The 17,973-nt window shown below is 46.7% G+C and overlaps 1 protein-coding gene across 1 annotated transcript in view; it reads left to right on the plus strand.

The window, feature by feature from the left end:
* The first annotated feature begins 1,363 nt into the window (after positions 1-1,363).
* C10H10orf67 (chromosome 10 C10orf67 homolog) overlaps positions 1,364-17,973 on the plus strand; it is a 2,378,031-nt gene continuing 2,361,421 nt past the window's right edge. The window contains exon 1 of the mRNA XM_086939822.1: positions 1,364-1,539. Within this exon, the coding sequence (XP_086795948.1) occupies positions 1,364-1,539 (176 nt within the window). The remainder of the gene's footprint in view (positions 1,540-17,973) is intronic.

Below are 17,973 nucleotides of genomic sequence, written 5' to 3' on the forward strand. Positions count from 1 at the left end.
CGCTGCTGCTGTATACTACAAGTCAATAATGTTGTTTATGCCAATTAATGAACATATTTGAAGACACCTCGCTCTCAGGGCTGTGAGCCACAGCCTGCGGGCTTCCACGGGCGGAAAGCCCATAGTAAGTATTTGGAAAATATTTCTGTTACGGCTGGTAGAGGTACTTATGCTGCATAAAGCGCCCACTGTGCAGGGACCCTCCTCGAAGCGCTGCCTGGCAGCTTGAGCCGATTCCGCTCCCGGCCGCGGCTGGTTAATGTCTGCAAACGTCATAAGATTTGAGGCGACACAGAGAGGGGAATCCCTTCATCAAAATCGCCTTTGATGGCTACCAGTCAATGTAATTTGCAGTGGTAAACTTTACATGAGTTTCTTGTGGGGACCATTCACCTATGAGGGATAGTGAGAGGCTGCAGCCTTCACTCCAGGGGATGAATGAGGCACCGGGGAAAACTGGCGGAGCACTGCAGGCAGCCAGAATGAAAGACAGCAGATAGCATCATTTATATTTAAGAGTACTTTTATTATGGCACAATATGCCTCATGAAGATAGCCGCTCTATTTGAGCAGAACAGAGCTTTATGTTTAAGTGTCTTTGATTACTGGCTCTTTTGGTTTGTGATCTGTCGATGATGCTCAATGTCATTATTCCATTCTTTTCTCCTTCCTCTCCTTCACCCTCCCCTTTTCTTGTGTTTCCATTGCGTTGCTCAACACTTTCAAATGTCACCAGCCACCAATGTAGTACACACCTTCACAAGCTCACAAGAAATTTGTCTAAAATGCTTTAAAAGATTCTAAAACATACCCCCAAGTCATAAAATCATCTAATTGTATCCATTTCAAATCACTGCTGCTGACACATTCTGTTTTAAAAGGCATCTCTTTTCAAAGATTTCGGACCACGGACTCTCCAGGCGACCCACAGACGGGAGCCGCAGAGATACATGGATATTACATCACCCCCAAATTTGTATCTTTAAAGTTGACATGTATACTCTTGCTATGAAATTTGAAGTATGTTTTTAATATTTTCAATGGCGAATGGGATTTCCTACTTTATGTTTCGTGTACAGTAGTGACCTACTGTGTTTCTGTGTGCATGATTTTTACAAAAGTCAAACCAATTAGATTCACCGACGCCTATTTATATTACAATGTTTCAGTGCTTTACATAACTCTCCTTAGTGCACTCAGAGGCCAGAGAATATAGACACATTTTACTTCCCCCAGCGGGCTGACGACTGGCGGACAGCTGTCAAACAACCCGGAAGTGACGGGACTTCACCTCAAGTCTCTGCGAATCACCAGGAAAACATCCGTTAGTCGCGTCACGTGGCATTGAGCCAGTTTTTTTGCCATGAAAACGCCGCTTCTCGAGGGAACCTCCGCTGATGGTCCGTCGGGGGTTAAAGACTCACCTGAAAAGGTTAATAGAAAGGTCGAGAGCGGCCAGGCGCTCGAGGGAGCAGTGTGCGCCGGACCAGAGGATGTGCACGCTCTGGAAACTTTCGTCGCTGGGGCTCTTCAGATTAGGTAAACCGTAAACGCATTTAGAATAAGGCAGCTTACCATTGTACTTTATGCATCTCAGAAAGTTAATTGTGAAAAGACAGCGCGAGGCTAACTAGTGTTAGAGACTGGGTTTGAGATTCACCTGCTAGTTAGTGTGTGCTCACGTGGACTTCGTCAGGTATTCCCCTATATACAATGTTACACCCATGCGCACAACACCCATTAGGCTAAAAGGGCTTTAGTATCGTGTCTCTCAGCCGGGGTGCTGCAGTTGGAGCTGTTGTGGCATTCGCTAGGCAGTGTCTAGAGTCGTATCTCGGACACACCCGTATCTCAGACACACCCGTTTAGTTCTATAAATGACCACGTAAATGACTTATCTGAACTGGTTGACAAGCCATTGTTATTTTCACTGGCTTCAGTACCCCCTCCCTGGGCCACCCACTGCCTGTTCCTTACATTTGTGTTTTATTTTTACATTGTCACTATTCCGAAACAATAATACAGCCCATTTATTGTTTAAACAGTCTGTAAAGGCCTTGCCTTGACACTAAATAAAGTGGTATATATTCATTTGTAACATGAATTGTTAGTCATGGATGATTAACGCAGCTCTCAAACACACTTAAAAGTGCTTTTTATTTATATGTGCTCTTTGAAGCATGCACAGATAAGTGCTAAAAATACCAGCTTTAGGTAAATTCCGGCAGTGCTGGTAGAAATCCAATCAGCTCCCAGCCCTGATCAGGAAACTGAAAGTTTGCTGCAGGATCAGCACATTATTTTTTGCTTCACCCTCCATCCCTGATTGATGCCATAATAGCAAAAGTTTAGCTTATATCCATCAATGCAGCTCACTCCTCATTCTCACTGTTCACCCTTCACACTCATCCTCACTCACGAGGTTACACTGCGCTCTCACTGCACACTCATGCCATTCACCCTTATCCTAATCTGCACTCACATGAGCACACCACTCAGCCTGCACACACATGACGCTCCACTGACTTGTCCCTTTTACCACTGACCCTGCACCCACAGCGACCATACTGCACTCACGCTTTTGCCTTGCACTCACATCATTCATCCTCCCCTTACACCACTCACCATGCACTTATGCTTTCCCCCCTGCACTTACACGAGCACACTACTCACTCTGCACTCATGTGACACTTAACTCACCTGTCACTCCCACTACTCCCTCTGTAATCCCACTCAAACAAGGACATCACTCACCCATGCATTCATTCCTCCCACTCTGCACTTTCACCCACACCCAAGCTCATATCTCACATCACTCACCCTGAAGGCACACCTCTCACCCTACTCACACAGTGTCTTATTGCACACTGGGCACTTACATAGGCACTCCTGTCACTCGCACAGCTCACCCTTCACTCACATGGGTACAGCACCACGTAAACAAGCACAGCACTCACCCTGGATTTACACGACTCACCCTGCACTCACAGAAACAAACCTCTCAACCTACCTTTATACAGGCATTCTGGTAATCCTGTGTGCACACAGAGACAATAGTCTGCCGGAACTCATAGGGACACACCACTAACTCCTCTCACCATGCACTCACCAGTCACTCTCACCAATCGCCCTTCACTCGCAGCTAACCCTGCACCACACACAGGAACACTACTCACTCCTCTCACTTAACACTCGCATGGTCCCTCCTCTTGCATTGCATTCATGCAGCTCACCCGACACTCACATCAGTAAAGTTTTCACCCTACACTGGAACCACACACGCTGCACTCATTCACACTGTTCACCATCACCCAACACTTACATGAGCACACCTCTTACTCTGCGCAAATGAAAAATTACACAACTCTCATGAATATATACATATTTCTACAAAGGCACCCACAGAATACCTGCTCTTTACATAGTACTAGATGCCTACTAACTTCCAGCTGCAATACTGGGGCAGGTGCAAGAGGGGAGAGTGAACAGAGAATGTGGGCTGGCACAAGGAGGGAGATTAGGACTAAAGCTATTGGGTATGGTGCTGGATTGAGGATTGTGTGACACCTTCAGCCATTCCTGGATTTCCATTCATCGCAATACTTCATTCTGAGACATGTTTTTTTTTTAAACATTTTAAGTTGGTTCTCGAAATACCCTAAATGCAAAGTGTTACTGGATAAAATCCATGATTGCCGAAGAAGTCAAGCATTTTATAAAATCAGCTGAATGCTGTGATATTACATGCTAGAACATTGATTAGTTCATTTCAAATACTGCAACTGCTTGATCCACATGGGAAACCAAAGCAAGCCCTGTCAGCTATTTTAAGTAATTGCACTTTTCATTCACATCATATTTGTAACAAACATCGACAAGGCAATATATTATTTGTGAATAGCGTATATAGAATATGTTTTTATTAAGCTTCACTAAAAGGAAAGGTAGGTATAGCAGAAGAAGCAAGGCAATCTTTACTGACACAATAAAAGCAGATTGATTAATGGAAGTGTGAGTGACAGCGTGCCTGTATATGAGCGTGACAGAGTACAAATGTATGGAAAGAGAGCAAGAGATTAAGGGGCACATACATCAATGTAGGCTTTTACGATTCCTTATTTGCTATTATTAAGGAATCGGAATTAAGGAATTGCAAAAGCCTATGCATGTAGGAATCGCCATAAAATTTGTGATTCCCAAACATTACTTAAATGTGAGTCACAAATTGCGAGTCCCAATTAAGGAATGCCTTCCCACTCATTCCTGTGGGCCTACTGGCCTATAGGAATGAATGGGAAATTGCATGCACAATTTGCGCATGCAATTTCAAGGGTGCAAGGGTGTCCAGCAAGGGTGTCAAAAGGACACCCTGTTCCACCCCACTGAAATTGATCTGTGCACACATGTTGCGCACACACATGCCCAAAGCATGTGTGTGCGTAACCTACAACTTTGAAAAATGCACTTTAGTGCATTTTTCAAAGTTTTTGCAAATTACCATCAAGTTCAAATTCATGGCAATTTGCGACCCCTATTAGCGAAATCGCTATTTGCGATTTCATCATGCATTGCATGTAAGAAATCGCAATTTGCGATTCCTTAAATGCAATCGCAATTTAACAAATCGCAATAAATTGCAAATTTTTAAATTGCGAGAGCCATAAAGTTTGATACATTGCAGAAGTCCTGTTATTTGCGTGCGCAAACGGCTGATTTGTGTGAATTGCACCGTTTGCGCTTGCAAAAAAGGTTGATGCATGTGCCTGATAGTGAGAATGTGTGTGTGAGAGTGTATGTGTGTTATACGTGCAAGTGTGCTGCTGGTCTGGCATACTGGATGTTATTCTTGCCTTATGGACAAGGGCACTAATAGCATATGAATGGGAGGTGTTACCTATGGCAAACTGCTGGCCCTAACATTCTTCTATTAAAACACCATCATTGGCTGTGGGGACTTGAACTGTCTAACTGAGAAAGCTCCGAGCCCAGTTATACCAGTAGCACGGATACCGACCACTCACCACCAAACCCGGCTGAAGGCCCTGACATAATTCACTTAATTCTTAGCATATGGGATGGATCCATAATAACATTTTGTAACTGGTATTTGTGGTAACTCTTGTCATAAGATTTACTCTACTGATTTCATGGGGGGTGTCAATGGCAGAATGCTGCCCCTTATTATACCGGAGGGAATATTTAGAGGTACCCATACCTGTGGCTGAAGTATCCATGGTAAATTTCTGGCACAGTAATATTGAATGTACTCCTTTGCTTAAGGGGCTCACCCATGAAAAAAGGATGACCTTGGTATAGTGGAAGTAATTTCTGACTTTAGACATGTGGAAAAAAAAGAGATGTACTCCAAGGAAAGGACAGGCTTCTCCGGTGCACCATGAAAGCACTGGAATATTTCAAGATTCCCATATAAGGGTTTGTGTCATTTTAGCCAACTTGATCCCAAAAGTATCAAAAATTCTCAGGAGAGAATTCTACTCTTTCTTAAATCATCTACAAGAGGTCTGCTAACCTGTTTTGCTTGCCAGAATTGGGGGGGGGGGGGAAGTATCATACCCCACCACTTACATAGATATTTGTCCTTGTATAATGGCTATGAGGTTAGTTCTGATCAATTTCTGGAAATGCTTTTTCTGCCCCATTGCTGGGAGCAGGATTGGCTTTAGGGTAGTGCGTCGACATTGGTGGGGGTGCTGTGTTTTAAAAATAAGTTTTGGTGTAAAAGCACATGCATTTCACTGTGCATCAGCCAGTTTACAGGCAGCAATACAAATGTCAAGATTACTCTAGTGATTAATGTTCCTACTGGTGAGAGTTCAGAATTTTGTCTAGTGACAGTTTTGGCTCACTGTAAAGAAGCGCAGAGGGTTAATGTGCCTGTGGAAAGAACGTGTACCATGCAGATCACAGAACTGAATGTGAGTGAACTTTGAGTAGCACTATAAAAAAATTAAATGTACGTCAGAGAGTGAGGTTATGGAAAGATGAGGTGCACTGTTGGAAAGTGGTAGTGGGGGAATTCATGGAGGCGGAGGTCATCGGGGTGGGTGCCCCAAAAAGATTGTCGCACTGGGAGCCAACAGTGCTAGAGCCAGCCCTGGCTGGGAGCCTTAGACTCCTTCCTGAAGTTCGGGTCAAGTTGCACCCCAGGTTACACCATCATCACCGATCCCACCAAGCACTGAAATCTTTGGTGGGTAGCTCTTTCATATTGAAGATCGATTTGTGTTTGCAAACATGAAGAATACAAAATGAATCTCTAGTGCAAAATTAAATACATTTTAAAAGTTGTGACATTTTTGCTGCAAAATCATATTAAAATCATTTTTTTTTATAGGTGAAGTAGCTCAATGTGTAGAAACATGGACAAAGGTTCTCACTTTCCTACGATTACCCAAAAAGGGTAAAAATATAAAATGTTTCCATAAATATTTATTTTTGATTGTCACTGTCAAGCCAGATATACAAAGCAGAAGAAAGGAAAGTCACTTTTTGTTCTTTAAACAGCGGCTTTAATTATGCTCTTTGACTTGACTTCCCTTTTCCCTGTGTTGCTGGTTCTGGCAGCAGGCATTGCTACATCAGAACTCACCTGTAATTAGTTATTACAGTTCACCGGATACCTTACTTCTTTATATTAAGCAACTGGGTGCATCACAGGTCACCTATTATAATGAAGTTAAAGATGGTTTTATACATTGAATGTATGACAGAGGCGTTGCGAACACTCATTCCTGACCTAAGAGGCAAGTTCCAGGTTAACACCTAGCCGCACCCGCTCCGCGGGTGCCGCGTCGCACGGGAGTGCGCAGACCATCTTAAAACCGGCAACAGGAGCAGAAAGGCGGAGGAAGGGTGAGTGGCTCGGCGGGGCTGCGAGCGTGCGGGGACTCCAGTGACCAGGAGTCCCTGCGAGACCACGGAGACAGCATCCGGTCCGCTCTCCCCGCTGGCCCGCCCCCCGCCTTCCTTGAGAGTCATAAGGCGACTCCTTCTATCACCTGTGGGGCATTCCTTGTTTGACAGAGGCGTTGCGAACACTCATTCCAGACCTAAGAGGCAAGTTCCAGGTTAACACCTAGCCGCACCCGCTCCGCGGGTGCCGCGTCGCACGGGAGTGCGCAGACCATCCTAAAACCGGCAACAGGAGCAGGAAGGCGGAGGAAGGGTGAGTGGCTCGGCGGGGCTGCGAGCGTGCGGGGACTCCAGTGACCAGGAGTCCCTGCGAGACCACGGAGACAGCATCCGGTCCGTTCTCCCCGCTGGCCCGCCCCCCGCCTTTCACGTCCCCTATATAACACCTTCTGACTCCCGCAGCGCGGGACGCAGCTCGGGGCGAAGACCGGGCTAGGAGCGGGCCGTTTGAGGCTGTTCGAGGTCTGAGAGGACTGGACTGGGCCACCCCTTTTCGCCATTTTTTGTCGCTCCCTACTACGCCCAATTGTAGATAATTTGTCTCTATTGCTATCCCACTCTGTCTCCTAGATTTGCGAACACTCTTCTGTTCTAAAGACATGAGTACCAGGGTAACACGGAGTAAGGCTTCCAAGGGTGGTCCGCAGATTAGCGGCCCTATGGACGACTTTATGACCCGTACAAATATAGCTATCGACCAAGAAATATCTAAACTCCAAACCAGGGTCTCTTTAGAACTAGTAGCTGCTAGAAGACTGTCCCAAGTCATTGCACTCTCAAAAAAATCTTCCCTAGGCCACATAGCTGCTTCGGTTACTCCGGAGCGTCCTGCCGTTCCCCATTGTGTAGTTACACAGGCTGATGTCCATCAGACCCCGATCCGTTCCATCTTCCCTAAGCCGGCAGAGCATCCCCATAACGCAGATGAAGCCAATATACCCGCTGCTTCTCGCGTTCAGAATTCAATTCCTAACCCACTACCCCTGGCATCCCCGAACACCATTGTTGGTAAACTACCCAAAAGAAAGCGCCGCTCTCGTTCTGCCTACTCCCGTAAGAAGGCGAAAATTGCGGTTGCACAACAATTGTCATTGTCAAGTGTACCACCACCTAACGCAATAGTTGAACAAATCCAAAAGACGCAGCCACTAAAAGAGGGAGGGAGAGAGGGGTTTGCTGCTGCTCTTCCTACAACTACCTTTAAGGATGAGGGGTTACAGGCAGAGGGGTTGGGTAAGAATGATAAGGTGTTCATAGACCTGGTTTGGGAAACCTTAAAAAAGCTCCTTTCCCCCCTTGACCTGAGACTCTCACGGATTGAAAACAACTTGCTCGAGATGGAAAAGAGCATTATTGCCCTGGCCACTCTCGGCTTGAGAAGTCTCGAAAACCAGGGCCTTCCTGCAGCCGATTCAACACCGTTAGCCCCCATTCCTCAAGTTCAGCAACTCCCCCTCCCAGTACCAGCCTTTACACGGCCGGTTCCCAAACCGAGGAGCGTGGCTGTGGATCAAATTCCCGCTTCCACTAAACCTAAGGCTCCTCAACGGTCTTCCACACCGCCAACAGAAAACTTTAATCTTGGCATGCACCCTAAGCCCAACCCCAGTGAGGCCCAGGACCCTCCTGTAAGGGATAATTTTAGAGGGGGGTACATTGATCTTCCCCCAGAGGCCAATGATTATGTGGTTGTGCTGACGGGTGTCCCCCAGATCGACATTGGCCAACACGAGAATCATTGGTCCCTGAAAAACAAGATGATGTATTGGCTCAACGTAAACAGACCAATCCCTAATGGCCGGAGAAGCAGAGTCCTGAAGGTTCGAAGAACTTCCTGGGTGGGTCCAACAAAGAAAACCAGTCCTGGGGACTGTATAGTGGTGACCTTTGAGGATCCACATACGGCACAGCACATCTGCTCCTGGCCTAGTAATGAAGGGTCTTCTGTTATACCTAGGCCACTGTCCTTTTTCTACCCCCCCGTCCCAGGCCAAGGCACACCCAGTCGGATGACTGGACACTGGTACAACACCATCCACGAAAGAGCCATTCCAACAATTATAATCAATTTCCCCAACATTGGAATGGCCTGCCAACCTCAAATAGATTTGGTGGACTGTAGGAGGTGGATTGACTCTCTAGGCAACCTGCTCAACATCAACTGGGAAAAGTATTACCATCATCACCACTAGGGCTAATGGATCCTCCAACCTTTGACCCCCCAGTAGGGATCTCAAATAGCTTGGTTATTGACGGGGGCTGTGGGTTCCAAACACTTTACACCCGCAAGGATTGGAAGACCGGTTGGATCCACCCTGTATGATTTCCCGACCACAGACCCAAACTGTTGTAGCAGAGAGGAAGCTGATCGGGGCAGTTATGGCTCCTAACCACCAGCGGGATGAGCCACCCTTAAGGATGTCTAGAGGGGTTGTGACTAACTCCCGTTCACTTACTCATCCATCCAACCAGTCTACCCCGGGTGTGCCCATCCATCCAACCAGTCTACCCCGGGTGTGCCGCCGATAAAGATCCTAAGCTGGAACGTGGCAGGGCTCGCCCGCAATTTTGATAATCCTGAATGGAATGCTTTTTTAGAACCCTACAACATCTGCCTCCTACAGGAAATTTGGTGCCAAGATCCCAGACACAGAGTAGGTTTTTCAACCTACTTTGTTCCAGCTGTCCAACAACATGGTTCCAAAGGTCGCCCGTCTGGTGGTCTTCTCATTTGGGTCAGCATTGCGCTAGGTTTGAGTGTTACCCAAAGGTTCACTAAATCTCCTGATCTTCAGTGGATAACAATACATCGCAAAGGAGAAAGGAATTTAGAAGTATTCAACATCTATTTGAGGGGTGCTAGTGGTGGGGCATCACGTCTAACCTCAACAGGCCTAAACAGCGACTTAGCTACCTGTAATATTGACTCCTATGTACTTCTTGCAGGCGACTTTAATTGCTGCTTTGAGCCATTGGCCAGGGAAGACATTTTGGACACTTTTGAGGAAGACTCAAGGAGAGGTATCCCTATCCTGACCCTAGATCCGATTCCTAAATGGACACAAAGCGCGATCGACATTAATGCCCTTTGTCTGGAACACAAACTGAGACCAGCAAATGGTCGCTCTAAATCGGATTCTATGGGCGCCCATACATACAACAGGATGGGCCACTCCTCCAGAATCGACTTCATCATGCTCAATTTTAATCTCTGGCCTTTTCACCAAGACATGGAGGTTATAGTGTCTTGCGACAGTGACCACAATCCCCTCTCCCTAACCATAAATTCTCCTTGGCAGGATGGGAAGCCAGCCATGTCTGATCATAAGTGGAAAACATCCCACAAAATTGTCCCTTCAAACTGTGGCAGACGCCTAAAGTGGACAAAAGTATCAGCGGACGAAGCAAGGATGGCTCAAGCCGGCTCCATCTTGTTAGGGGTAGAACCTAGGCTTGATGCCCTGAGCCCCACCAGCAAAAAGACCTTACCACTATTTACAGAGACCATAGTGGCTTTGAGTGACTTGTTTATTAATCCCCAATCGAGTACCAGGGTGGGTTCGAAAGGTGCTCGCAGGGCTAGAGATAAGTGGTACTCCGCCAAATGTCGAGCTGCGAAGGGGGAACTCATTTCTGCAGTAAAGAACAAAGATCCAGTTAGAATAAGATCTATGAGGAAACTCTACAAAAAAACTGTAGCGGAGGCAAAGGAGGCTTACGATCTAAACTTTTGGCAGAAGCTAGTAGAGGCGAGTACTAGGAAAGACGCCAAAGGGTTTTGGGATCTGCTAAGAGCCAGGGATAAGCCTCTAGATCAACAGATAACATGCAATATCCCTGGTGATGTCTGGCTTGCCCACTTCTCTAAGTTATACTCTGCTCCTCTGGGGGCATCCTATCCAAATCTGGCTCCTTTGCTCAACCCTATAGTTGACCTTCCATGCAACGACGGTCTATTTACTAGTCAGGAAGTAGAAAGGGCAATTAAGTGCATTGTACCTAATAAGGCTGCAGGCCCTGATGGGATCCTGGGCGATTTGCTTAAGACCTATCCAGCACCATGGAGTAGATTAATCGCTTCCCTCCTAAATGAGGTCTTGTTGGGTGGCTCTTTCCCTGATTCTTGGAGGGGCGCTGAAGTGGTCCCTATCTATAAGAAAGGCTGTAGGGACGATCCAGCAAATTATCGCCCTATTAGTTTGCTGGACTCGACGCAAAAGGTTGCGGGCAAAGTGGTATTGGGCAGGATCCTGCAGTGGGCAGAAGAAAATCGGATTTTGTCAGATTTTCAAGCTGGCTTTAGAACGGGGACAGGTACCATCGAGCAGACATTTCGCCTTCTAATGATTTATTGGAAAGTGGTGGTACTGGGAGGGGGCAGTTTGTATTTAGTCTTTATAGACCTGCGAACAGCCTTCGACCTGGTCCCACGAGTACTACTATGGAATGTCCTCAATGGGTTAGGTTTACCGCCATATCTGTTGGCCTTGCTCATAAAATTCCATGATAGCAATTTTGCCCAAATTAGATGGGGCACCCAGGGGGAAAAAACATCTCGTATCCCGGTAAATAGGGGCGTCCGCCAGGGATGTGTGCTTGCCCCCACTCTGTTTTCTCTCTACGTTAACGGAGTGGTGGAGCACCTCCTTCAACATCCATCGGATGCACCCTCCCTGGCAGGAAAGAAAATCCCGACACTCCTATTTGCGGATGATACCCTCCTAATTTCTAAATCACCAGTGGGCATTCAAAAATTGCTTTCTAGTTTCAAGGCCTTCTGCGACACCAAGGGTCTGGCTATAAACATAGGTAAGACCAAATTTCTTGTCCATAACCCTCCCAAGAAATTTGCTGCCCCCCCCGTTCTAGACTCTGTCCCTCTCGAAAGAGTAAAAGAATTCGACTACTTGGGCATACGTCTTTGCGACTCTATGAGCTGGAAGGCACACCATCAAAAGGTGTTTCTGGCTCATAAGAGGGTAGCAGGAGCCCTGCTCAAAAACAGCGTGCCTCATCCTTAAAACCTATTGGGGCACTTCTAGACATCTACAGGGCAAGGGTTGTGAGCGCAGCATTATACGGCGCAGAACTGTGGGGTATACAGAGAGTTGACACCTTGGCCTCCCTCGATAACAATTTTCACAAAGATCTTTTGAGGCTACCCCACAGCACCCCCACAATCCCCCTTTTGCTAGATGCGGGCTCCCGCGCAATATGTGAGCAAGCAAGATTACGCCCCCTTTTATTATGGTCCAGAATATGGAACGTCCCCGAACTCTGCAGCTATGCAGATGCCCTAAACGATCTTCTGTCCCTTCCGGGTTGCTATAAGGTTACCTGGCTTAGGGAGGTCAAGTGCCTTCTTTATAAACTGGGTCTAGGCGATGCCTGGGACAACAAAACAGCACCCTCAAAACAACTTTTAAAGAAGGCCTATTGGTCATGGGTGGACAACGAGAGAATGTGCAACTCAAATCATTGTAAGTCTGTCGCCCAGTTTCTGCTAGTCAAAGAGCTACCTTACAGGGAACCCTATTTGGATTTAATCCATAACTCAAGCGACAGATCACTGTACATCAAATTTAGGGTGGGGGTACTCCCCTTAGACCAGTTTACCTCCACCTGGAACCCACCCTTGCAAACTGTACCATACTGTCCTTTCTGTGACTTGAGGGTCGAGTCTGTTGCGCACTTGCTGTTCGAGTGCAACGCTTATGCATTGCCTAGAAGGATGTGGATGAAGCCCCTATGCAGGAGCCTGGGAACGAGATCACACTTGGAAGCCCTACGCATATTGCGCACAGATGCAAGACACTTTTTTGCCTGCTGTATGGCAAAATTTTTAGGTTGGGCTTGGCGTATAGGAACTGCAAAAAAGTTGTTGATTCAGTAATATGTTCTTTTCCTGTTTTGCCCTTTCTCAAATCAATGATTGTTTTTAATTTTACATGCTGATTATGTCGGTCATTGTACTGAGCGTGTTAAAGTATGCTTTTTTTAACTGATGTAATGTGTCGCTTTTATGATATGTTTTTATATCGAAATAAAGCTTACTTACTTACATTGAATGTAGAATCCCACGTACTATATGCCGCGTACTACCCCCATGTGGTGCACTGAAATGCCTGTATGGGTAGCTCACTACACTGTGTACGGTGCATGGTGGGATGTGTGATTTCTTTGTTGTGATCCTATATGGAAATTTTTTCCTTGTCATGCATGATGACCACCAACGTGCACATTTAGGAAAGTAGGATCTGCTTTCATGGTTACCTCCCACTTTTTGCCGGTGTCAACTTGTTTTTGACTGTAGTCTGCTGGCATTCTGCTAAGCAGGACCCCAGCAACTGTGCTTTCTCCCCTAAATTGGCTCTAGTAAGTACTTTGGTAAATCCAGAATTGGCTACTGGTGTACACTTATAAGTCCCTAGTAAATGGTACTGAGGTACCCAGGGAATAGGTATACCAGGGGTCTCCCATGGGCTGCAGCATGTATTGTGCCACCCATGGGAGTCCACTTAAACTTTGAATTTGAATTTGAAAGATATTTATATAGCACATGGCTACCCAGAGGCTTCCCCGCACTGACGGTAAGAGCTGTGATGCAAGACAGAAGGCTCCCTAATGGCTGGATGGAAAAAGCCAGGTCTTCAACCTCTTCCTGAACATTAGTTTGTTGTGCTGTCCTCTGATATCCAGCGAGAGAGCATTCCACAGCTTTGGCACCAGGTGGGAGAAAGATCTGCCTCCGCCTCTGGTCTTTTGAATTCTAGTGGTGCTGAAGAGGTGTAATTGCGATGACCTTAGAGATATCGACGGGGCATAAACCGCGATCAGGGATTTGGGATCAGTTATTTACTGCCCTGTGGACTGTGCAGAGGACTTTACATTTCACCCTTGAAGCTACTGGCAGCCAGTGGAGTACTTTTAGGGATTCTCTCACTGGCGCTTGTCTATGGAGTTTGAGCAAGAGCCTGGTCGCCGCGTTCTGCACAGTCTGGTGCCTCTTGATCACATACTTAGGGAAACCCAAGTAAAGGGAGTTCCTATAATCAAGGCGGGAGACTATTAAGGACTGTATGACGGTTTTCCTGAGATGCTCCAGGATGAGTTCTAGTATCTTTCAGTGCGTCCCCAGGAGCCCAAAGCATATGCCTGACAGTTTGTTTGCTTGTACGTTCATAGAGAGTGCATTGTCGAGCCACATACCTGGTGTAAAGGCTCCGAATGTGGTTTCCTCAGGAGAGCCAGGAGCCGACGATAACCCCAACCCTTCCCCCCCCCTACACCACCTGTGCCTATCAAACTCTAGGACACAAGGGTGATATGGAGGGAAAGGAGGGAACAAAACGAGGAAAGTAGGGGGAGACAAAACACTGGAATCTTCGGACACTGCTCTCTTCTGCTTCTGTCATGAGGGTGAAGCTACAAGGAATAATGGATTAATACAGCAACAGTCACCCCACAATCCCCCAATATCCATACATAAACCACCTTTTACCTGAGAGCACAAAAGTGTGTCCATCAACGCAAATAGGAACTCGTCTGGAAACTCATATGTGACCATGGAACTATTGACATCCAATATGACCTAGATTTGAGGGATGTGAGATATTACCTCTGGTTAAGACTTTGTTATATACCAATATAGTAGCCAGAGTGTAATTCTTACCTAACTAGAAACATCTCTGGGCGAAAGGTTTTGTAGTGTAAAAGAGGTCAGGATCACATAAGTAGTATCCGAATTACATACATCAACACCAATAGACTTTATAGTAAGAACACAATGTAAATAGAGTGCGCTACAAGCGCTTTACCGGTTCTTCTTGTCTCTGTACTGTGATGAATGCCAGAATCCAGGAAGTCCAGAAAACAAACAAACAATAAGGATAATAAAGGGGAGAAAGGGATATCGCTTGGCGAACCACAAAGCCCACAATGCCACGCAACACTCCTCACCACTGTATCCGCAAATACCGGCCGTTCGGCGGGACCATAGTCCGGCCCAATGACGAGTCCGCAAGAAACCGGGCGAAGAACACTACAGTGACACCGGGGATAAGACAGCCGGCGCAGAGTGCGGGGACAACTAAGAAGTAACACCCAAGTTAACAATGGACATTTGGGACTGCCAAAATTGCCTCAGAATCCTTCCGTGTGACCCAGTGGAGAGTGTGATGCCGGACGACTCTCGGCGGGTGGATATCAGGAAGGGAATGAGCTTCACCAAAAAATCAGGAAAGCGGCATCGACTTTCAGAAAATAGCCGCTAGTAAGCCCGGGTAAGAGGTATGGCTAGTAATAACGTAAACCCCGAGTCAGGACAAAGCAAAATAAACCAGATGCACGGCAATAGGAAGCCGAGCTTCGAATCAAAGGACGAGCGCCCAAGATGAGACGAGGGCGAGTAAACGGAAGGGGCCCAGCGGAAGCGTCAACTCGGAGGAGAAGAACTAGAGCGCTGAGCGCCTGGGAAGCGAGCTTAAGTTCTGGCTCGGACCCCTCGTGCATGCGCATTGCCGCGCAGCCATTTTGGACTGGTCTCGGTCTCGGAAGTTCGTCTGTATCTTCCACGGAGACTAGGCAGGCATGACAGTACATCCCTCCTAAGGATCCCCCCACAGGTTTAGGCTTCTGGGGATGTTGTCTGTGAAACGGCTTCACTAAGGTGGGTGAGTGTACTAGACTAGCTGGTTCCCAAGTCCTATCTTCCACACCATACTCTTTCCAATGTATGAGATACTGCAATCGTTTCCTGACACGTCTAGAGTCTATGATGGCCTCCACCTCATATTCCAAACCATCATCCACTATCAGGGGTGGAGGAGTGGATGGCAAAACCGTTCCAGGCACAACAAGCTTCAGTAAGGACACATGGAACACAGGATGGATTTTCATCGTCTGGGGGAGGTCAAGTTTCATGGCTACTGGATTTATGACCTTCGTGATCTTATAAGGTCCAATGTACCTAGACTTAAACTTACAAGTCCCTCTTAAACTGATGTGTTTTGTGGACAACCAAACCTCATCCCCTTCAGCGTAAGCGGGTTCCTGCTGTCTGTGTGCGTCTGCTCCCTTCTTGTACCTTTTCTTGGCCTGTTCCAAATTATCTTGTGCAAGCTTATGGTTGCGTTGGAGGTCTAGTACTAAATCACTAGCTGCAGGGGTTGTGCATGGTGTGGAAGAACCAGGGAGGATTCAAGGGTGGTAACCATATGTACAAAAGAAAGGTGTAAAATCTGTGGATGCGAGATGACTGTTGTTATATGCCATTTTGGCCAACCAAACCAACTCATCCCATTCTGTTAAGGACTGCAGAGCTTGACCTCTGATATACTGCTCAAAACATTGATTCACTCTCTCCGTCTGTCCATCTGTTTGTGGGTGGTGGCTAGAGGAGAGACGTACATCAACAGACAGAAGAGCACATATACCCTTCCAAAATCGAGACACAAACTGGGACCCTCTGTCTGAGATCAATACTGAAGGTAGACCATGTAATCTAACTATCTGTCTCAAAAACACAGAGGTCAGGGTTTTGGCTGTAGGTAGCCCAGGCAAAGGTATGAAGTGAGCTAATTTGGTAAAGGTATCCACCAACACTAGCAATGTGTTGTTCCCTTTTCTTGTGACAGGTAATTCAACGATAAAGTCCAAGGACACTGTGTGCCAGGGTCCTGGAGGTGTTGGTAAAGGCTACAATAATCCCACAGGGTTTCTATGTGATACCTTGCTCTGAGCACATATGTGACAGGCTTGTATGTACCTTTCCGCGTCCTTTCTCATTCCGGGCCACCAAAAATACCTCCGTAACAGGTCTAAGGTCTTTTTGTTACCAGGATGTCCAGCCAGGGGATGAGAATGACACCATGTGAGGGCTTGGCCTTGTAATTCTGTAGAGGGAAGGACTAACCTGATGTAAATATTTAATTTACTCTCTTAATTTCTATGCAAGGTAAGTACTTAATCAATAATAACTCAGATCGGAAGAAAAAGACAGAGTCCGTGGTGTTAGAGTTCTTAGGGGTTTTATTCCTTAAAAAGGAATGGTCATGACTAGGATATCATGTTCTGACCACCACAGGGGTGTCAGAAGGGATAGAGCGCTACATTTTATTAACAGTACATAGCTTATATACTTATTTTACACCATTGGAAACAGTATAGAAGGCGGAACAGCTGAGAGAAGACAAGATAACAGTATCCACGTGTTACTAGTGCGTAATCAGAAGGCGTGGACTAGGCGTAACTGGAGGTGTGTTCTAGAAACGTCACAAGTAAGTGACACATGTGGGTGGCACTAAACTAGAAATGTTGCAATGTCAGCAGAAATCTGAGGCTTGGATGCGCGCGCAGCTGCATGACGTGTGATGCACGTGAGACTAGAGGGTGCATGGGGACTTGACATTTACACTGACGGAAAGAGACAGAAGTCTGGCATGTCAGATCAACTTGTGCTTCTATCATATCTGATATCTCATGTTTAGGAACCAAGCTATCTGGGCGGAAAGGTCTCTAGGGCAGAAGCTATTCTATACTTGATGTGAGTGCGTGTATAAGCGCCTGAGTGTCTGTATGAGAAGCGTGGGGGCATGGGCCTTCCATGGGAGCATGGCAACAAGGGCTATGAATTACTTGAATTACTTGCACAGAGACAGGTCGGCCCTTTGGCTCTGCAGCTGAGGGTAATGTTTACTGAAACTAGTAGGCAGGAATGCGTCTTCGGGAAGGGAAACAGATAACTCGAAGGTTATAGTCAATCTTGGCAGGCAGCAGGCTGAGCTGAGCGCGAGGGGCCGCGCTGAAAGTAAGTCAGAGTTCACGAGTACAGGGGCAGCCTGGGCAGAGGCCCTTGGAGTCAGAAGCCAGAAAAGAGGCTCGGTGGCAGAAATTCAGGGCCTACTCAGCGAGAGCTGAAAAACGTAGAAGTACACTACAAAAAGACGTTGGCATAGCATACTTAGGAACGGACCATTCAACCCATTCATGGTGGGTCTGAAAGAGGACATGTTAACGTTGGACGCAAATGTATTTGCGTCT

The sequence above is a fragment of the Lissotriton vulgaris genome, chromosome 10 (assembly GCF_964263255.1).
Source record: "Lissotriton vulgaris chromosome 10, aLisVul1.2, whole genome shotgun sequence".
NCBI classification, from domain to species: Eukaryota; Metazoa; Chordata; class Amphibia; order Caudata; family Salamandridae; genus Lissotriton; species Lissotriton vulgaris.